Raw genomic sequence first — 22320 nt, 5'->3', positions numbered from 1 at the left:
TGGCAATGGCACCCACCTAAGAGGTGATGGAACTGAGTTCCAGCAAGTTCTGGCTGAGAAAAAGCCAACCCAATTAAGAAAAGATGTCTCTGTCCCTCCATGATTCCCTCCTATGATTCAAGTACTGGCTTTTAGCAGATGAAACAGCAGATATTTCTGGCATAGAACAACTGTCTCTGGATGTAATATTCATGGAAGTAAGTGATGAGAATACGTATTTGCACGAGGAACTGTTTGGGTTCATTTCAATCTCAAACCAAACTGCAGTAGACATAGCCAACACATGCTTGTTCATGGACTAGAGCTCAATAAAGGCTCATCCATACTTTCCGTTAAATCCAGACCTAGTTCCATTTTCAATTTGGTCTCGTGCTGGGAGTTCCCACAAATTTTTGCCTCGGATTTTACTCCAGGACAGGCCCCTGAAAACCAGTTCTTTCCCATTCATTCTCGTAGTCTGCTGTTCAGATTGTCTCCACCTCCCGCTCTGCCCACCCATGGCAGCTGGGCTGAGCAATGACATTCATTTTTTCCCCCACAGGGGGGCATCTTTATACTAGACTCAAACATTCAGACCTGCACACAAACAAAGCACCAGCAACTGTGAGGGGGTTTCCACACTGGTTTCCTTTTTCATGTTAAACTCCTTTTGCTGGCCAGCAATAGCCAATTGAAGTAAATGACCTCTGATGCAGTACTAGAAAGGGAATTTGTTTACAAACAGAGCAAAATGGACACCAAATGCCAGGAAAAGTACACAACAGTTGTCCCAACACCTGTGGGTTTTTGCCAAGCTTCTGTAATTTAACAATAACAACAATAATGACAGTAACTAACCAAATAGGTTGAAGTCTGTAAACTGCAGGGATGTAATTTTCATCCAACCTGTACCAGCAATCCAGAAGTTGAAGTTCTCTCTCATATTCAGCTACAGTCTTTTGGGTGAGGAGAGAAGCATTAGAAAACTCCTGCCCATTTGAATTAATCATTTCATATTCCTTCTTGCTGTTTGTCTCAGCTTCAGGTTCTTCTGTTGAGACACTAGGGCTCAGGGCATATTGACTAATATCACCTTGGATTTCATTCTTTTTATCTACTAGAGTTTCTTCCCTCAAACCACTAGACAAAGTATGCTTTGACTTTTTGGTACTCAGCTTCATTTGTTCAATTGCGGCTTTGATCGCCTCTAAATCTTCCTTGGCTATTACTGCTGGGAGAGAGGGGTCGTCATGCTTTTGCCCAATAAAAACCTGAAACAGAAAACCAAAGAAGAGAAAATTGGCTTACAATGGAACCAATAAAGCCTTGGTGCATTTAATGTTTTGTGAAGCCAGTGGCATTCCATACTGAGGCTGCAAACACACATTCAAAGCACATCTGTTATCCCTTATAGAGTTAGAATACCCAAAAAATGACAGCGCCCAAAATTCTCTGAGGGTAAAAACATGCTTCAAATGTGCTGCAAAGATATACAGTGGTACCTCTGGATGCGAACGGGATCCGTTCCAGAGCCCCATTCGCATCCTGAAGCGAGCGTCTGCGCATACGCGAGCGGCGAAACCCAGAAGTAACGCACTCTATTACTTCTGGGTCGCCGCGGAGCGCAACCCAAAAATATTCATCCCGAAGCTACTTCAACCCGAGGTATGACTGTAGTGCATAAGAATAACCTAATGAACTGAGGCGGCAGAACAGTAGCCTAATGAACTGACTGCTACTAGGGGTGATCCAGGTACAGGGGTGTAGCTAGCTGCTCTGGCACCCGGAGCGGTGGGGGCGGGGCAAGCTGTCCACGGAGTCTGCCTGGCAGACGCAAGCCCCATACTCCCAGGAGAGACGTGTGGCTTGGGTGCGCTGCAGGCCAGGCCCTGCGATAAGTGCTGCCCCCCGCTGTGTGCCATTTTGTCACCCCCCAGGGATAACACCCAGGGTGAACTGCACCCCACACACCCCTTATACGTCCCTGTCCAGATATATCCATTTTTGTTTTGATATAGACTTCCCTCTCTCTTCCATCCAATGACTTACGAAATGGAAAAACCAGGCCCTGAAATGGCATTTAAAAAACTCTCTGTGTGCTTAACGTATTGCAAATTCCATCTGAACTTACAACAAAGGTTTGGAATCCCAACTGCTGGCATTTCCTTAATGTCTTCATATGGAGGGAAGCCATGTTGTGATTGTTAGTGATGCCATCTTTTATCCCCCACCTCAGGTCCACCATCCGGAAGTCGTAGCCTCTCTCTTTACAGTATTTGTACAGCCAAGGAAAGGACTTTTCCATTAATGCATTTCGTTCTACTTCTGAATCTGATTAAGATAATAAAGCAAGCATATTACCTAAACCAATTTGTTGATTAAAAGCAACATTTTTAGAGCCTGTGGAGATATAGAAGCAACTGGCAGACTTTCAGTATATGATTTATAGGCTCACTGCAATGTAAAAATAAGGTGCTTATTTGAATGGAAAGGGGACCAGGTTCTGGACTCTAGCACCACTAGTTATCATGACTTTTAGGAGCATAATTTATTTCACAGGCAATTGTAAATTCTCAGCACACACTTTTCAGATTAACTTGCTATGCAATATCTGGTGTATTTTTTTGTTATTTTGATCACTTACATTTGAAGGGAAAAAAAGCAGAAAACTGCACAAGCAAATTACATTAAAATTTTCTATAAGGTGATTTGCTTGTGTTGTTTTCTGGTTTTGTGCAAATCTGAGGTATGAAACAAACAAACAAAAAAAGTATAGTTCAAGAGCACTCCAGAAATAGTTACCGGCATGGCTGGAAAAGGAATGAAAACACTGAGGAGATAGTAGGTGAGGAAAGTGACAATTTACCTATCCACCCCAAAACACCAGCTTATACCACAATAAATCTGTTAATCTTAAGATTTTTAACACAAAATTCTGGTGCTCTTGGTTGTACCTTGATAGTCTCCACAGATATAGATCATGAAGATTTTCCTTTTGGATAAACATGGAGAATTGATTTGTCCTCTAATGGCAGCTCTGTTTGTATCACCATCTGAAGACTTGCATGGATAGCATCTGGTTTCATTAATTATTCCCTGGTCTTGAAGCAAATGAGCACGAAAGGTTTTTACTTTTTCAGTCTGGGTTTTCAGGTGAGGTAGACTGGATGATGAGGATCCACAGACAGCAGCTCTGTCTGCTTTATCTTCTGAGCTATTTACATCTGATAACATTAGAGAACCCGATAACACACTTCTCGATAAATCCATTATCCTTCTGTTAATTTTCTTTTCATCAGTTGTCTTGGTGTTTTCTGAATGGCGGGTTTCTTCACTTGTTTGCCTTTGGAGGAGCCATTTGTTTGTATACATTGATTTCTGGGTTTCTGTTTCTTTGTGTCTAGAAATTACAACTTTTTCAATCAATTCAGTAGTTTTATCCCCATCCGGTGACTCATTTGAACAAACACTAAAACTTGAATAGTGGCATTTCATCTGATTTATGTTTGCCTCCGGCTAAAAACAAATAAATGAACAAGCCCACAATTAGTTAGATAGCCTTTATAAACTGCCATTTTAATTGCATATATACTGTTGAGCATGCATTTCTCTTTATCTCATATACACACAAAATGCCCGTTGACTTCTGCAGTAGTAGTACATATAAGAGATGCAAGATTGGAAAAGGAGGCTTAAATCATGCTTTGTTGATTTTTAAACTACCTAAATTTGAAATGCTTCACATTACACCAGGGTTAGCAAACATGAAGCCCTCCAGATGTTTGATTCCAACTCCCATCCACCCCAGCCAGCATGAATAATGACCATGGATGATGAGAGTTGTAGGCGAACAACATTGTCCTCTGCAAGGATCTTGATCATACATGGACAGCAATGCGTAGGGAAAGGAGAGACCAATACATTATCTGTTTTTGGAATCACCTGGCACTGCAGAATAATACAATTATAGAAACATCCTAGCGGAAGGCTGCAACAACCTATGCAGTGTTGGGGATGCTACACAGGCCAGCACAACCTCACACCAGGCTGTGCTGGTCCCCGCAGCGTCTCCTGACACGGCACAGGAACGTCCTCCCATCAGATGTAAAAGAACTATTTGACTTGTAGAAGATGCCTAAACAGCATCCCTGTTCAGGGAAGTTTTATTGTGTTTTTAATATTTTGTTGGGAGCAGACCAGACTGACTGGGGCAACCCAGTCAGATGGGCGGCATATAAATAACAAAATCCTTATCCGTATCATTATCATCATCTGGTGATTTGTGTCTTACCCTTAGAATAAACATCTCTGGGTTTCTCACATGTGATTGACTTTTATCCTCTGATGTGTGTCTCAAGTTTTTCACAAAATGGAAAGACGTGCAGTGCTAGTGACAAACAAAGCAAATGTTAGAAACATTTTGTTTTCCACCCCTTTCAAAAAATTTAAAGGCAAGTAATTACCTACCTTTAAGTGTTTCCTCACTTGCATGTCTGTTTCTTCAGTTATTTTCATATAGGGTACATGCCAATGACATTTTTGTTTCTAGAAGTAATTTAATAATATAATATAAAAATGGTAAATGAGGGAATTTACTGATGGTGAGGTATTACTTTCAATGACCGCTCTTCCCCTTACAGAGCTAACTTCTAGTGTAGTTTAACAATCAATGCCTATTCCCAAGGTACTTGGGGAATTGTAACTCTGTAAGGAGTTGGGGTCTCCTAAAACTCTCAGTACCCTTAACAAATGACACTTCCTAGAATCCTTTTGGGAAAGACATGGCTGCTTGAAGAGGTATGATACTGCTTTAAACGTGCAGTACAGATGTGGCCAGAGAGATGTAAATGGGCCAAAATTTGTGAATCTTTCAAGAATGTTTTGACCCTACAAAAGTTTCTTTTTAATGCCCCAAGGGTCCACACGAGAACATTGCTGATGAATATATACATCATGTGAAATTTTACTTGTAGTATCATAGACTTGTAGAGTTGGAAGGGACCACAAGGGCCAACTAGTCTACACCCTCCAACATTTATCCGATGAAAATAGGGACGTCCCATTCCATAATGATAATTTTACTGTTTATACCCCACACATCTTACTGGGTTGCCCAGCCACCCTAGGCAGCTTCCAACATATATAAAAACATAATAAAACACTAAACACTAAACATAAAAAACCCAAAAACCTTCCCTATACAAGTTTGCCTTCAGACAATTTGGGGGTTTGATAACTCCATACCCTCCAACATTTCTCCAGTGAAAACAGGGACATCCTAGGAAAAGTGGGACATTCCAGGATCAAATCAGAAACTGGGATGGCTTCTCTAAATCAGGGGTGTCCCTGGGAAATTGGGACATTTGGAGGGTCTGCTAGTCCAACTCCCTGCTATGCAGGAATCTTTTTGTCCTACATTGGGCTCAACCCCATTAAGAGTCTCATGCTCTAGCGACTGAACTATAGTGACGGTTCTGTTCACATAAATGGGAAGAAATATATTTTCTAACAGTGATTCATAGCTTCCCTGGGATTAATGATACTCATGCTGAAACCAGAGTTCCTACTAATTATTAGTACTTCTATTTAAAAAGCAGGAAAGTTATTGGTTCTCCTTTGTTTTCATCTTCCTTTAAACATATGTTTGTATCAGTGTATGACAACAAGGCTTTTTTTTGCATGTCTTAAAGGTAAAGGGACCCCTGACCATTAGGTCCAGTCGTGACCGACTCTGGGGTTGTGGCACTCATCTCGCTTTATTGGCCGAGGGAGCTGGCGTTTTGTTTGCGGACAGCTTCTGGGTCATGTGGCGAGCATGACTAAGCCCCTTCTGGCGACCCAGAGCGGCGCACGGAAACGCCGTTTACCTTCCCGCTGGAGCAGTACCTATTTATCTACTTGCCCTTTGGTGTGCTTTCGAACTGCTAGGTTGGCAGGAGCAGGGACTGAGCAATGGGAGCTCACCCCATCACGGGGATTTAAACCGCCGACCTTCTGATTGGCAAGCCCTAGGCTCTGTGGTTTAACCCACAGTGCCACCCGCGTCCCTTGCATGTCTTAGGATTAAGCTATTACTTAGGTTATTAAACCATTCATGCTTTGGGAATACACAGCACCTCATTAACCTCACCATCAGTCCAGAGCAGTAACTCACCCCAGTCCATTTTGAGCAAATATCTTTGCACACATATTTCTGTGAATGTGACATCTGTGGGGAGAAGAACAATTCTTGGAGGCTTTTAGAGTGTCCTCGGCTATGCAAATTACTAGAAGGCTAAAAAGAAAAATAAATGCATGTGGCGGGTTTGGTATAATCCCTTTCATTTCATTAATTTATTACATTTCTATACAACACTTCTTCCAAAGATCTCAGGGCAGTTCCCAACATAAAAATACAAAAATACAAAATAAAAACAAAAACACAAATTAAATTAAATTAAAGCACTACCGTATGTACTTTATTTGATTACCCAGCTATTCTTAATATTCCACAAGCTAACCGATGGTGTCTTCAGACTGACACTTTATTGTGGGAAGGGTTCAGTCGTGTATTGGATGTTAGGTTTCTACAATTAAAGTGGATTTAAATGCTCTGTTGCCCTAGCACAACAAATCCACTTAAAAAGAAACCCAGATATTTTGCAGTATGGAAAGTGATGAGGAAATGTATTGAAAAATGTGGGGTGTACAAAGGATAAATGGAAATATGTGTAAAGATCCTACAAAACAAATTAGGAAGAATGCTCATAACTACCCCCACATAAACAAATCAAGAGGAATGCTTAATTAGATTGGGAAAAGTCTAACCACCACATATGCTTCGTGCAAGCAAGTCTGGATGAATGCTGAATAAATAGGTTGTCTGGAGGAGCATCAACTTACATGCTAATCAACAGTGATAGAAATTTAGGTTGTGATTCCTGAAGAAACTTGATTAGGGAGTAAACCTCACTGATCACAGTGCAATTAATTTCAAGTAAGCAGGGCTAGAACTCCACCACACATAATGAAAAGTTCATTATTGTTAAAATACTTACAGTCACAGTATTATCCAATCGTCTCTTATGAATTGAAGGTAAAACAATTGTTTCTTTTTCACCCTGTAGGAAATACAGCATAAAATTTTGCCGTGCCTCAATTTTGCAAACTACACATTCAGCCAAAGCCAGATAAAAATAATGTCTGTTGTTACAAGACTAGAAAAGTCTACATAGGCTCTGGAAATGGTGTGTACCAATTTTATAAAAATGAAACTGTATCTGTATACAAAATACATAACAAAGTAATTTTTTATATAATTCTACGTAAAGTGTTTGGACCCCACCCCTGGAATCCAAAGGAAAGTGTTCAGAAATTTTAGCTGGCTCAGAATACTGCAACCAGATTATTAAGTGGAGCAGGTTTCAGGGAGAATTTTACTCTTTTGTTAAAACAACTTTGCAGGCTACTCGTCCATTTCCGATTGCAATTGAAAGTGCTGGTTATGACCTACAAAGCCCTATGTGGTTTGGGCCCAGGCCTTCTGGAATGTTGTATCTCCCTATAAAAGCTTACGCAGATGCCAAGATCCTCAGGTGAGCATCTTCTCTTGATCCCATCAACATAGGACCCATGTTTGGTGGTGACCCAAGAGAGAGCTTTTTCCATGGCTGCTTCCATACTGTGGAATTCCCTCCCAAGAGAAGTTAGACTTGCTCCCCTCTTTGTTACCCTTCCCCCTGCAGGCTAAGATCTCTTTATTCAGGCAGGCCTTTGAAAATTAAGGTGCAGATGAGATCACTGGGCTGCTGGAGGGGCAAACTGATACCACCAGATAAGTGAAAAGTGGCTGTGGTGCACGGAGGCCGCCGCATGATCTCACAGGATCTTGCTGAAATCCAGAAGTTGCAGCCGTGCAACTCTGGTTAGCAAGGCCAGAGGCAAGGTCATGTGTGTGGTACATGTGTCGGGCAGCCGCTTGCTATTTCACCTCAGGCGGCAAAATAGGCTGAGCCTGCTTCTGTGTCTGCATGGGCCTAGGGACATGCCCATTTTATGCTGGCTTCTAATGGTTTCATGTTGGCTGTATTTATATGTTCTTAATTGATCCTGATGATATTTGATGGTGATTCTGTATTATTGATTCATAACTTTTGTAAACACCAAGATGACTTTGTTGATAAGCAGCATAAAATGGTTGTAAATAAGTAAATATGATATATTACATCTATGCTCCCTTTCTTAATCTCTGAGAATTTAACAGAAAGATTGGGCACTTTTAAATTGAAACGAAGTTACAGAGGAGGAAGTATATACGGCCTCTAATAATATAAAAGCTAGCATAAAAATTCAACTGTAGATTTATTTTGAAGCAACAGTTTAGATCATAACCTTTCAATATTAATAATGTGTTGAAATCTGCTGACAGTTTTGAGTTGAAAATAATACAAAGGTTAGGTATCTTTCATCTATGCTTTTTAATACTGGGGTTCTTACACAGCCCAGATACCCCCTCCAAAAATGTGAGGGTGAAATACAAAGTTTTAGAACAGAAACCAACATAGTAAAACTAGTTTTAAATTACAGTTTCAGTAAGATTTACTCAAAAGGTACTTACTGTATGTAGAGGCTTCTGAGACAAATTTCCTTTTGTGTCAGCTGCCCACATGGTTTTTGCACAGATGTTTAAAGTCAGAAAATGTAGAAAGTCAGCTTAAAGTTTTATTTCATTGCCTCTTAGGTATTGGCGGATTGTCTTAGCTCTCTCCTGAGCTAAGAATCAGTTAGTTGTACTCCAAAACATATAACCGAACATCTTCGTATGCTTCCTTCCAAAGTTATAATTTTAGTAAGAAGAGAACAGATTTAGTAAGAAGACAGCAGGGCACAAATCTAATTACAGGTACTGCTGCGTAACTGAAAGTATTATCAGCCAATTTCACATTTCCTTCATTTGCCTTTGAGAAGTATAACACGTATTTACAAAATACCCATGACGTAGTAGGGTTTTCTCTCCCACAGATGCTTCCAAATAGCAAACAAAAAACCCATCTCTCTTCCCAGCGCTATTTTTCTTCTCTGCCTCTTGGCGTATGGAAGTGAGTAAGTTTACTGATTCCCAGGCAGCGCTAACCCATAGCAACATGCAGTGGGAAAACCTGTTTGACTTGCCATTCAGATTTTAGCCTCCTTTTAAGAGCTGTTGGCTAGAACAGTCAGCTCCAAAGCCAAATAAAAAAGTGGAAAGAGAAAAACAACCCCAATAGCTGAACATTATTAATGAGCTCATAAGAATGTGTTCAGCACTCGATGTGAATCTCTACCTTCATTTATTATCTCACTTTATTACAATTACCATTAGCTTAAAACAGATTCCTATACAAATTGTTGTGAAAAATAATTAAGCCAGTGTTGTGTGGAGTTTGTTAGGTGGCTGTTTTTTGCAGGTTAGGTAACAATGAACAAATTTATTAATTATACAAAATCAATTGTGCTAGGTTGAGCGGCAACAATTGTTTCCCAATCAGTAGAGTTGAAATGGCTCATTAGGATAGTTGACCCCTAAACCACAGCCTGCCTATCACACATGGTACAGCTTTATAGAAGACAATGATGCAACATGGGACCAACCACACAGAACCACTGTGAAATTATTTCAGTTGGTCTCAAGTTTGAGCAGTTTGGTGAGGATTGTTACAGTTGCCTTACTGGATGAGATAACTAACTCTGTTGAAACACAGGGTGAATTCAGATAATTGTATTAGAAGTTATAATTGGAAGCAACTTCTGCCTGCACATTTTTTAAGCGAAAGAACACAGCTGGAAGACAGAGGTGGTTTTGCTACAATATATTCTTAGGCAGCCTCCTGATGTTTTGGACTACAAGTCCGCTTACCTTAAATGGTACAGCACCTCTTACCCCCACAGTCCGGCAAGGGAAAGGGTATCAGAGTTTCCTCCCAGGCTGGTGCAACCCCAAAATTGGTCCTCACACCGTCCTGGGAAGTGGGACTACAACTCCCATTAGCCCCAGTCCGGATGACCATTGGGGTGGGCTATTTTAAGACATTTTAATTACAAGGAAAGTGCAGAAGCAGAGTGTGCCCTACAATGCAACATGCAACTAAAGATCAACCAGTGTGTCTGAAGTATTCAGATATCCTACCTTTCAAGGTTTTCCTTCAAGAGCCTACCAATTCTGACTTCATGTCAAGTGGCAGCAGAAAGGAGACAAGCAATTCCGGTTTGTTTGTTTCCCCCCCAACTGGTCTATTCAGATAAATTGTCATGGTAACTAAATTTCTACTCTGCATAAACTGAGTTTCCTCTCCCTTGGGGAGCTATTGAACAAAAGCACTCTATTTTCCATACCTGGCAGTCTCAAATGTTAGTCCCGTCCCCCCATCAGCAGAAATACAGGTGTTCACGACAAAGATGTTAGATGTTTAATATCTGGATTACTTTCATAGAAATTACTTTTGTGTGAAAGGCACAATAATTTATGTAGGTATTCACTGCCCTAAAAATCACATAGCCGAGTGCCTGCATATCCTGTTCATTTTTGTGATGGCTCTAATTAAATTTCAAAGAAGCGCAGATATAACATCTATTTGTAGAAAGGCGGGAGTTGTCAAAATATAACTTGGCCTGTGATCCAATCTGTTGATCATGCTATTTTATTTACTTATTTGGGAGGATATGTAGGTTTGGATCCTATATGGATTCCCCTGTGGAAGGGGGTGTGGGAGAACTCATGGAGCAGGCGAAACTGTTTCTGGAGCAGTCTTCCTCTGCTAAAGTTATCCCATTCTCATCAGTTTTCCTTGTTTGAAATTGTTATTTACAACAGAAACATTCCACTAGTTTGCTCACAGCCTCAACACTAGGACATCCCATGCATTTATTTTTTTTCTGTGTGCTACAAGCCAACTCACCCACTGTTGCTCTATCTCCCCTTCCCCCTTCCATGACGGCCATGTTCTACCCACACTGTTCGAGGCAGCATGTTACTGGGAATCTCAGGTTGGGGGAGCTTTGTTGCCAGTGTTATTTTTCTAGAAAAAGAGGTGCTCACCATGAACGCCTCCCTTGTTCTCTTATAGTGGCAATGGCGCCCACCAGAGAGGTGCTGGAACTGAGTTCTGGTGAGTTCCATCTGGCAAAAAACACCCCCCACCCCAATCTTGTGCTCATGTCCTGCTTGCAGCCTTCCAGTTGGTCACTGTGAGAACAGGATGCTGTGCTAAATAGGCCTTTGGCCTGCTGCAACAGGGCTCTTCGTGCGTCTTGTAGCATATTGTTACAGAAACACATACCGTATTTTTTGTCCCATAGGACGCACCTAGTTTTTTTTGGGGGGGGATAAAGGAAATTTTCCCCCTTTATTCCCCCCCCCCCAAAACCAGGTCGGGGAACAGCGGGATGGCGGCGCGGCGCCTCCCCGCTGTCCCCCGAGCTTGTGGGGCTGGCCGATGTCTGCCCGAAGCGGGGGGCGCTCTGCTTCAGCGCGCCCCGTGCAGCAGGCTGCTATCCGCAGCCTAGGGAGCCCTGCAGGAACTCCCACAGGGCTCCCCACACTGCGGATGTCTGCCTGGCGCGAGGGGTGCTCTGCTTCAGGGTGCCCCGCGCGCCAGGCGGCATGCTGCTATCCGCAGCCTAGGGAGCCCTGCGGGAACTCCCGCGGGCTACCCAGGCTTGCTGATAGCTTCCTGAAGCCTGGAGAGCAAGAGGGGTCGGTGCGCACCGACCCCTCTCGCTCTCCAAGCTTCAGCGAAAGCCTGTATTCGCCCCATAGGACGCACACAGATTTCCCCTTCATTTTTGGAGGGGAAAAAGTGCGTCCTATAGGGCGAAAAATACGGTAATGCTGCCTAGCCAAACTGAAGCAGGTTGAAGTCACAAAGGTTTTAATAGCTGCCTGAAATATGTGCTGAACTCTACAGTTGAAGCTTCTGCTTAACTTTGGCCCACCGTATGCACAGGGCCTAAATGCAAATAAATACACAACACGGCAGATAAATATATATTTATTTAAACCCCTCCCTTCCCACAATAAAAATTAGATGGCATTAAGGCATCTTATGCTCTATTACTATTAATACAGTAAAGAGAACTTTTAGATACAAGACGGCACATCTATGCAAAATTCCATTTTATCTACCCATTTGGTGGTTATATCCATCTCTTTATTCATTAACATATACAAGAAAACATGACAACTCCTATTTTTCCAAAGGAAGAATATAACGAACAGAAATAAATGGCACCCAGCATTTAGGGCGGGTACTGTGCTACCTTTTGAGAGGAAAAATACAAACTACCATAAATGCATTTCCAAGAGAGAAAATGTACTGGTGGGTTAGTACTAGTTATTTTTTCACCACAGTTTTCCATACAGTGGAATTCTATGCAGGTTTACTCAGAAATTCTGAGTTCAATGAAGTATACTCCCCAGTGTGATTTGGACTGCAGTCCTGTCAGAATTCTAATTACCCATTTAAAAAATAATAATTATCAGAAATGAAATTATATTTAGCCCATCAACTTTCTGGATGAGTGAAGAACAGTAACTTCATAGATAAAAGGTAAGATTCATTGCTGTCAAATAGCAGTGGCTCTGGATAGAATAGGATAGTTTCATTTGTATTGGGAAACAGCTTGGGATGTGTATCTTTCATTATGCTTATAAAAGAGGTGGGGTGATTTGGCTGAAACTGGAGGGAAGGGACTCAACAAGTAAGGCTTGTGGATTTCAATACAGTATCCCCCCATAATTAATGACCTGACGAGGTCTGTGGCCACTAGAGTATTAGCTAGAGTAACAAAGTGTATCCCAACAATTCACTAGCTTTCTATGCTGTAGTAGTAGTAGTAGTAGAGTAGTAGTAGTAGTATTTATTGAATTTATATACCAGCCACTTACCCTGGTTACGTGTTGATGTAATAATAAATCAAGTAGTAGAAGGGTGTGTACAAATGGGGCATTGCCTCTACAGTGGCTACCGGCAATCAACCAAAGGTTTATGGGAAAAGGTTCATGGCTGGGATGAAAGGAGCTGGGAGAAATGATGGCATTCTGGGGCATAACTTTATTTTATTTATTCAACCAAATTTGAAAAACTGCTTGACTGTGGTAAAACCTCTAAGCAGTTCACAAGAACTATTAAAATTATGAACAAAAACAGTTAAAGTCATTAAACACATTTAAAGTTAATTAAAATCAACTGTAAAAAAAGATTAAAACACCTCAGCTTCTATGCAAGGCAAGCAAATATTTAAATGGGGCTATTGGCTCATGAACCGTTGACTCCCATTGGCTGTAGCGCTGCCCTGCCTCAAGTATGTCTATACGTGCAGCTCTTTTCCAGCCTCTTCTGCTAGGATATTGCATCCAGGGATTGAACTTGCAACCCAATGTCTATGAAGCTTCTGCTATCCCATTCCACTGAGTTGCAGCTCCAAATGCAAGTCACATCTAGTCTATCCAGTTGCATCTAAACATGGTTTGGGGCAGTGATGGCCAAACTTGGCCCTCCAGCTGTTTGGGGACTACAACTCCCATCATCCCTAGCTAACAGGACCAGTGGTCAGGGATGATGGGAACTGTAGTCCCAAAACAGCTGGAGGGCCAAGTTTGGCCATCACTGGTTGGGGGAAAGGGTGTGTGTCATAGCATAGGTTGTTGAGTAGCTACAAAAGCCACATTGTGCTAATTCCTGTGGCAGGCAGTGACTTCATTCTCTTCTGTCTCACGTTACGGTACTCCATCCCAACAAACTACTAGATAACTCCTGGTGCTTTCTGCTGTGAGCTCCCTACCATACTGTTCCTCCTTTCTTGCCTCTGACTTCTCCATTAGCAAAATCTCTTTTCTCTCTGTGGAAGACACCAACATATAAGCTACGTGGAGTGTTCCGACAGTTGTCAGTGTATGAGCGCTGATCCCAGAGCAAATCTCAAATCTCGTTCAAGGGCCCACAATTCTCAGAGCCCATGGATCTGCTCACTAGGATATTGGGTTGCCAGTGGACTGGTTCTCCTTTCTTCCCTTCTTGTTTGCCTGGCAAAAGTATTATTGTTGTAGGCTGTGGATTGGCAGAAGATTTAATCCCTGTCTGAAGGGAGGCCTGATGGTTGTAGTTTCTGCCTACTGCTACCTCCCTACAGCATGGAAAGGTGGAACCATCTCTCTCTACTTGTGCATGGGACACCATGTGTACTGGCTCAATCATATAATGTTTGCACTTGTTCTTTGCCATGGGCTGATAACTGATGCAGGGACTGTACCAATGCAAGGGCATCATTAGTGGCTGGTAGGCAACTGCAGATGTGCCATGGGATTAAAAGTTGATACCTTATCTTTTGTACCTCATGATACTGTTTTGCTTTCTAGGACTGTGACTATATTACAGCTGGGAAGCTGTGCTAGAGGGAGACCATGAGATTGGGTTGAAAAATGCATTTAAAGAATACCACGGTTCAGGAAGTTCCAATATTTTTGCAAAATTTAGCCTGTCATTGTAGATTTCATCTGAAAAGCTGGATCAGTAATGAATAGTATTTGAAATAACACTGAAGAAGCTATGCAAGAAAGAAATATAAAATAAGACTAGCAGCTAGAGCATTAGATGATTCGCTTTCAGTTTTGCATGATTTAGTACAGGGTCAAACAGTATAAGAGCAAATTACATATTGTTATATTCAGAATCCTGATAGTTGACATCCAAATAGAAGGAGACAATCTTCAACCTAATTTCTTTAAGGGCAAACATGTGATATGAAGAAAGTGATTATGGATACCAAAAACATTTCCCTCTAGGTAAGCACACCTTTTCAGATTTCAATGTGTGAGGAACTGTCATTTTATAAAATGTAAATGAAAAAAGAGAGAACATGGCAGTTGATTCCAAACAGTGTTGTAGTAAAAGCTGATGTTTTCCTATATCAGTGTCCTCCTATTCATCATCCTTGGAGCCAGTTTTGCTTAGCTGAAAAAAAAGATTAAAATATTCAGTAGCTACCATTTTTCTTGGCCCCAATCTGCAGATTTTCTGTTAACTTTTTTCTTTCTTAAAGGCAGGTATCTGAGACTGGTACTGCTATAGTATTTAGAATGTCACAAAATTCAGCAACCGGTGTAAAAACCGATTTACTGCCAAAACGAAGAGAGCTGCTTAAACAAAAAGTTCCTGAAAGGGTTGGAGAGACATACAGTAAAAAAAGAAACCCTGAGAGTACGGACCTGGGACTATAGCATTGATCAGAATCTCAGTGCATGGAAACAAAAAGGTTTATCTTGGCCTGGGGCAGTTCATCAGATGCTTTGTGGCAACCTTAATGAAACTCAGTAGACATATTTTACCACTTTATTAGACAGCCTGCCTGGACAGCCCTTAAAGTATTGGGTTTTTTAAATTAACATTAGATTACTAAAAAGTTTGATTTGTTGTGATTCTTCTGTGATAGTTCCTTCACACATGCAAACAATCAATTAGCACTATAGTCAATGGCCTTGTTTGCATATCACTTTATACCATGGTGAGCTTAGGTAAGGTAAAGGCGCCTCTGACCATTAGGTCCAGTTGTGGCCGACTCTGGGGTTGCAGCGCTCATCTTGCTTTAATGGCCGAGGGAGCCGGCGTACAGCTTCCGGGTCATGTGGCCAGCATGACTAAGCCACTTCTGGCGAACCAGAGCAGCACACGGAAACACCATTTACCTTCCCGCCAGAGCGGTACCTATTTATCTACTTGCACCTGACGTGCTTTCGAACTGCTAGGTTGGCAGGAGCAGGGACCAAACAACGGGAGCTCACCCCGTTGCGGGGATTCGAACCGCTGACCTTCTGAACAGCAAGTCCTAGGCTCTGCTTTAACCCACAGCACCACCCGCGTCCCATATGGTGAGCTTAGCTGTAGTTTAAAAGTGAATATGAAGTGTGTTGAAGTACAGGGGGGAAATTAGGCATTGGTTTAAAGTGATATGTGAAGCAGGCTAGTGTACAACATAATTACAACAACGGAGGAATGCAAGCATGCATGCAGAGAGATGGCAATTCCACATGTGGGCATTGAACTTATTTGTAAACCATTAACCTGTATTAATCACACATTTACAAACACTGGCAACATCACACAATATTTTGATTTCCACTTTCTTGCATATTCGATATTATATATCAGATTTGGTTGAAAAGCTCTAACAATTACTATTCTTTTCATGAAAGTGGTAGGCTGGTTAGCCAATACTTCTGAATTTGTTAAAAAAAATATGTGGACATTATTCAATAGGATTTCTTTTCATGTTTAGGAGAAGTGCCCTAAAAACCTTGGAATTAAAGATATCTGAAAACTAGTACAACAATTCAGGAAGACTGAAATACTTACATGCTACATAAGGATAAGAAGAGAACCATTTTGGATGTGGATGGCATTTGGATTAACAAAAAGAAGAGAAAGGGAGAGAAACAGATTAGACACTGCTGAAGTCTCTTAAATATATATATATATATATATATATATATATATATATAAAATAATTTTCAACTGTGATGCATGTTACCTTTATTACATCAACCCAATTCCATCCTCGAGGAAGCTCTCCTTTGTGATCTATTCAAAACACCACAAACAAGCTGTTAATTTTCAATTTTCAGATTTTAATTAACCACTTCCTGGTTTGCAGCAAACCACAGCTTGCTGTGAGATTCAAAATGCAAACTATTATTTGCAGCCACACACTAAATAATTAAATGGGGTTCATAAGGGGAGTGGGAAGGAAGGATGATGTGAACACAGGGTTCATTCTCATAGTGCAGGGGTCAGCAACCTTTTCCAGCCGTGGGCCGGTCCACTGTCCCTCAGACCATGTGGTGGGCCAGACTATTATTTTTTTTTTGGGGGGGGGAAATGAATGAATTCCTGTGCCCCACAAATAACCCAGAGATGCATTTTAAATAAAAGCACACATTCTACTTGTGTAAAAACACCAGGCAGGCCCCACAAATAACTCAGAGATGCATTTTAAATAAAAGGACACATTCTACTCATGTAAAAACAGCTGATTCCTGGACCATCCGTGGGCTGGATTGAGGAGGCGAGTGGGCCGCATCCGGCCCCCGGGCCTTAGGTTGCCTACCCCTGTCATAGTACCAAACCATGGTTTGATCTTTTTATGGGAGCTAACTCAATAACTACTGAAAGGTTAACTGTATTCACACACACACAGCTTTAATAAACATTTTACTATTAAAGCACCCAAATAAGGAAAAAATCCTGCACAAAAATATAAACATAATATACAAACATTGGTAAAATCCTGTACTTTGACAAACATTTGTTAAATCTCCTAATGCATACAATAACAAAATGCATCTTTTAAGAAAATCTAAAAGAAACATATGAACTACACCATACACACCTGTTTTATCTGCTAACTTTCGTTTTTGTGTTTTGGTCAATTGTTCCTTTTTCTCTTTTTTCTTACTAGTTTGTGCTGCATCTGGATGTCCTGTTGAGATGCAGTTGTTCAAAGCTGTCTAAAAAACATAATTTGTTAATAAGATATTTCTGTAATTTATTGGCACTTTCTCTCATCCTTGGGTTCCCATCTAGTAAAGATCCAACAGCTTCAGATTTTCAACTATACTTTTCTACACTGGAAACTTTGCATTTACTGGCTATGAAAGCTCATTATGAGATAAGGATATTTGTGTTGCGACTTATCATAATCCTTGTTGACAATACATGGAGTTTTATATATTGTAGCCAGTGAACAATATACAATTCTAGGTATAATAATCAGCCATTTTTACTAACAACATCCAGAATACCGATTTGTACCTGAGGCAAACAGTTACTAGTTTACTATAGGAAAGTGAAGCTTTTCTAGAAATGTGAACTTATTCTTGCAGTGGCAGTTTGGCATTAATTTCTTAATATTTGGTGGAAAACACTAGTATTTTGAGGTATATAAACAAGTTATCAGCTTACCGCAATATTAATGGGTTGGTTTTCCATAAACAGCTCTTTATTATCTTTGGCATATTCAAAAATTGTGTATGTCATAGAGGTACCAAGGTTAACTTCAACTTCTTCCATTAATTTGTTCAATATACTTTGCTTTATGGTGGAGGCTCTAGGAGAAATAATAGAACTTCCTTTTAGGGATAGATGCAAAAGAAGGCTATTCCAGAAGAAATGCCACTATAAGAATCTGGAATACTTACATAGAGTTATTGAAGAATGCATCCATAGAGATGACTGGAGCAGTTTGAGGGTATGTTTCTGGCCATGATATTTCTATCAGGAAAGCTTTAGGGTCTCCATTTTCACCTATCTGGAAAATATTTATAAAGCATGGCAGTGTAAGAATCCAGAAAATCCCCCCAAATTTTTAAACCAATGGAAGAAATACTGAAATATATTTGTTTTATAACAAGGATCCTTCACTGTCGATTTTTATTATTATCATCATCCATAGAATTGAGTCTTCAGATAAGACGACTGCAACACTAATCAATACAAATGTAAACTATTGCTTCACAGGAATCCATGCAGCTGCCATTAGAAAACAATAATAAAAAAAGACATTTGCTCCATAGGTAACTTTCCTCATTCTGAATAAACACAGTATCATTACTGTTTAATTATTAATTCAAAGTATTCTTAATTCAAATAATTATTGCTTAATTCAAATGAGATTGCTGGATAACAGCATGAATCTGAGCTCGACTTCACAAATTGCATGCTGTCAATCCTATGAAAATGAATGTGGCTATTGAAGCTTCAAGTTAAATATTCCTTCATTCACAACTGTATTAGACAAGGGGTGTACTTTTTTCTTAAAAAAATTGTTACCCACTTTTCCTATAAAATAATCCCAAAGCAGAGTACAATAGCTAAATCACAGTAAATGCATGCAATTAATCAAGAAATCAATTAAAAAAACCAGTAAAAACTATGAGCTACCTCAGATACATGCATATGTCTTGGAGGAATTGGGACTCAGTTCAAGTCAACACAGATTACTTTTCTGTAATAAAACCTCATGCAAACTCACCCTATATTGAAAGGAAATGGGGCTAAGTTCCCTAAAACACTCATCACCTTCATAAATAGAACGTAATGCTTCTAGCTCCATCTGAAGGAAAGGAAAGAAAATTATTAATATTTTTAAAACCTAAAGAGAACATTTGCACAAATCTTTCAAACACAAAATAATCCTAAGGGTAATGCTGCAGGAAAGGGCCAGAGATACTTTGCCAGTAGTGGTCTTGGTGAACTCCTATTTGCTTCTTAACCATTTAAATTGTGTACAATCTGTTTAAGTATTAATATTTGATATTAATTTCATCACCTTCAACCTTAGTTCAAAATAATTTTTAAAAAGAGAACATTAAATTAAAAAGGGTTTAATACTACTACTACTGATGCGCTGTGGGTTAAATCACAGAGCCTAGGGCTTGCTGATCAGAAGGTTGGCGGTTCAAAGCCCCACGATGGGGTGAGCTCCCATTGCTCAGTCCCAGCTCCTGCCAACCTAGCAGTTCGAAAGCACACAGTGCAAGTAGATAAATAGGTACTGCTCCGGTGGGAAGGTAAACGGCGTTTCCGTGCACTGCTCTGGCTTCACCAGAAGCGTCTTAGTCATGCTGGCCACATGACCCAGAAGCTGTATGTATTTTCACTGTTTTGTACAAGACCTTAAAACGCATATACACATGTAGAAAGATTGTAGGAGTATTCTGTGCATGGTACTCCCTATACAGTGGTACCTTGGTTTACAAACTTAATCTATTCTGGAAGTCCATTCTTAAACCGAAACCGTTCTTAAACTGAGGCGCACTTTCCCTAATGAGGGCTCCCGCTGCCGGTGCCCTTCCACCGTTCAGATTCCGTTCTTAGACTGAGGTAAAGTTCACAAACCGGGACACTACTTCCGGTTTTGCAGAGTTCGTAAACCGAATAGTTCATAAACTGAGGTACCACAGTAACTTTTTGATCGGGGGGGATCACTTATGGACAATAGTGCCTTGTGTCATATTTCAAGCTACAGTACTTTGAAAGTCTCCTCTGTGTTCCTTGCTTCACAACCCATTTACTATGTGGCCTGGGAGACTGCTGTTTTGAGAAACAGAAGCCCAAAGTTCCATTAGGCATATGCTCTCTAATGCAGTTCTTTAAATTCAAGGCAAAGTTAAGAAAAGAAAACATGAAAATACATATCATATACAACAGATAAATTTGGATATTTGTATTTATTTATAAAATTGATAGAATTATTTGATATGAAGAATACAACAAAAATTATGATCCAAATCCAATGGTTACATCTTGTTGAAACTGAGTATGTAATGAGCACATAACTACAGTGGTATATAATAATAATTTATTATTTATACCCCGCCCATCTGGCTGAGTTTCCCCAGCCACTCTGGGCGGCTCCCAATCAAGTGTTAAAAACAGTACAGCGTTACCTCAGGTTAAGTACTTAATTCGTTCCAGAGGTCCGTTCTTAACCTGAAACTGTTCTTAACCTGAAGCACCACTTTAGCTAATGGGGCCTCCAGCTGCCGCTGCGCCATCAGAGCACAATTTCTGTTCTCATCCTGAAGCAAAGTTCTTAACCTGAGGTACTATTTCTGAGTTAGCGGAGTCTGTAACCTCAAGTGTATGTAACCTGAAGTGTATGTAACCCGAGGTACCACTGTACTGGGCTTTCTACTGTGTAGCAAAAGTAAAGATGATAGGTTGTCTTTGTGAAAGTAGATGTGGGGTCTGTGTGTCTGGTCTCTGTGTGCGAACTCTACCACCAAGCTATGCTCCCTTCCGGCTTTCAATCAGGGCAGAGGTTTTCAACCCTTTTGAGTCCACGGCTCCCTTGAGCAACTTTATTCTTTCAGCGGTACCTGTGTGGGGCTCAGAAGCCCAGTTATGTCACCAGTTGCCTGCAGAGCAGGCAGACTCTCACCTTTTTGAACATCCTCCCTTGTGGAGTGTTCCCTCAGCCTCCTCTCCCCTCTCCTTGGGAGTCCTCTGGGCAGCCAATACTGCTGCCCCTGGTCTCTGAGCTGCCTGCCCCCGCCCCAAAGAGAGGTGCCTCCACACACTGCCCCATAGGGGCCTGGGACTTGTCTGTCCATTCCCAACAGCAAGGGCTGGTGGACTGGCTAGCTGGTCTCCCTTGCCCGCTTGCTTGCTTACTCTGAGGCTGCTTCAGCTCCTGGCAACTAGCACCCCCTGACCAGCCCCAGAGGCGGCATTTGCCTGCGGAGCTTGTAGCCAGGTCTACCACAACTAACAGCTGTGCAAGTCTTTGGGTGGCTGAGACGGGAGAGGGCATCAGAGGATGAGGGAAGGAAAGAGGGACAGATCCCAGTGTTGCACCCATCACCATCATTCAAGGCACCCCAGGGTGCCACGCCACACTGGTTGAAAAACCACTGAATCAGGGTATTGCCTACTTGGTGTTGACAAGTGTAGTGAGTAAATTACCAGAATTATCCTGAGGTTTTTAAGCATGCTAACGTCTGTAATGTAGGGGTGGGCCTATGGGATTCAGTTTGTTTTTTCACTAAGACTCTGAGAACCACCAAACAGAAGGAGGTGCAAAACAGTGGTTTAGCAAGGCAAGTCTGTTCAGAATTAAGGAACAGGATGTCTCTGCACATAAACTCTGCTCTAGCACTTGAGATTTGGATTTGAACCAAGCTCGCAAGACCCTTCTGCAAAGATGCCCACTTTTCCAACCCATCTCCACCCCCCCCCCCGCAGCCTAATTCTTGCTATTGTCAGGACACTTCAGAGTCAGGAAACCTTTCGGATCTTCTGCAAATTACCTAGATATCCAGCAGCGGGTGCTAGAATTGGAGAGTTGGAAGGGACCACAAGGATAATCTAGTACAACCCCCTGCCAGGCAGGAAAATGCAACTGTCTCATATGGGGATCGAAATTGCAGCCTCTGAATTATCAGCACCGTTGCTCTAAGCAACTGAGCTATGCCCCATGTTGCCTGTACAAGCTTTTGGCTGCGGCAGGCAGAAGCTCAACAGGTGCAGCGCCAGCCCCGAGAAGCAGAGCGGGGGGTGGGAGAACTTCGCCTGTTGATTCTCTACTTGTGCAGCGGATGAAACTCTGCCCTTCTCCCCATCATTACTAAAACCTTTCAATCCTCACTCACCTCCTGGTCTTCGTTCGCCGTCATGGCGCGACACCGGAGGAAACAGGAGCCCCCCCCAACCCCTTTCACTGCCCACCGTCCCTCCTCCCAGGTGATCGCGACGCCCTCCTCTCCGCCAGGGCGAGATCCACGCAGCCCCGACTGATCCCGACAGCCGCCTACCCGTGCGCGTGCGCCGAAAA

At 41.5% G+C, this 22320-nt stretch overlaps 2 protein-coding genes and 1 long non-coding RNA gene across 5 annotated transcripts in view; 1 reads left to right on the top strand and 2 right to left on the bottom strand.

The window, feature by feature from the left end:
* LOC308485106 (uncharacterized protein) overlaps window positions 1-9188 on the bottom strand; it is a 40524-nt gene extending 31336 nt beyond the window's left edge. Inside the window, exons 1-8 of one of the 2 annotated variants that reach the window (XM_081020452.1) lie at window positions 8576-9188; window positions 7017-7079; window positions 6134-6253; window positions 4447-4524; window positions 4271-4366; window positions 2934-3495; window positions 2111-2310; window positions 838-1250 (exon numbers count right to left, since the gene is read on the bottom strand). In XM_081020452.1, the coding sequence (XP_080876578.1) occupies window positions 838-1250; window positions 2111-2310; window positions 2934-3495; window positions 4271-4366; window positions 4447-4524; window positions 6134-6253; window positions 7017-7079; window positions 8576-8626 (1583 nt within the window). In that variant the 5' untranslated portion in view covers window positions 8627-9188. Of the gene's footprint in view, window positions 1-837; window positions 1251-2110; window positions 2311-2933; window positions 3496-4270; window positions 4367-4446; window positions 4525-6133; window positions 6254-7016; window positions 7080-7533; window positions 8091-8575 lie in introns of those variants that run through there. The other variant, XM_081020451.1, reaches the window with a different exon arrangement.
* LOC308485173 overlaps window positions 1-16403 on the top strand; it is a 30548-nt gene extending 14145 nt beyond the window's left edge. For both annotated transcript variants that reach the window (XR_013990446.1, XR_013990447.1), the window contains exon 3: window positions 16267-16403. This is a non-coding gene — a long non-coding RNA (uncharacterized lncRNA). The remainder of the gene's footprint in view (window positions 1-16266) is intronic.
* A 25-nt stretch (window positions 16404-16428) lies between these two features.
* On the bottom strand, window positions 16429-22289 carry RWDD4 (RWD domain containing 4; the record flags this gene model as incomplete). The annotated part of the gene is made up of 6 exons (XM_081022218.1): window positions 22139-22289; window positions 19018-19098; window positions 18185-18294; window positions 17949-18093; window positions 17377-17494; window positions 16429-16568 (listed from the first exon to the last, which is right to left on the bottom strand). Exons 1-6 carry the CDS (start codon window positions 22160-22162, stop codon window positions 16429-16431), a joined length of 618 nt encoding a protein of 205 aa, XP_080878344.1. The 5' UTR covers window positions 22163-22289.
* Window positions 22290-22320: the final 31 nt, after the last annotated feature.

This window comes from Podarcis pityusensis, assembly GCF_964106645.2.
Source record: "Podarcis pityusensis genome assembly, chromosome: 9".
NCBI classification, from domain to species: Eukaryota; Metazoa; Chordata; class Lepidosauria; order Squamata; family Lacertidae; genus Podarcis; species Podarcis pityusensis.
This window is presented reverse-complemented; position numbering and strand designations above follow the sequence as displayed.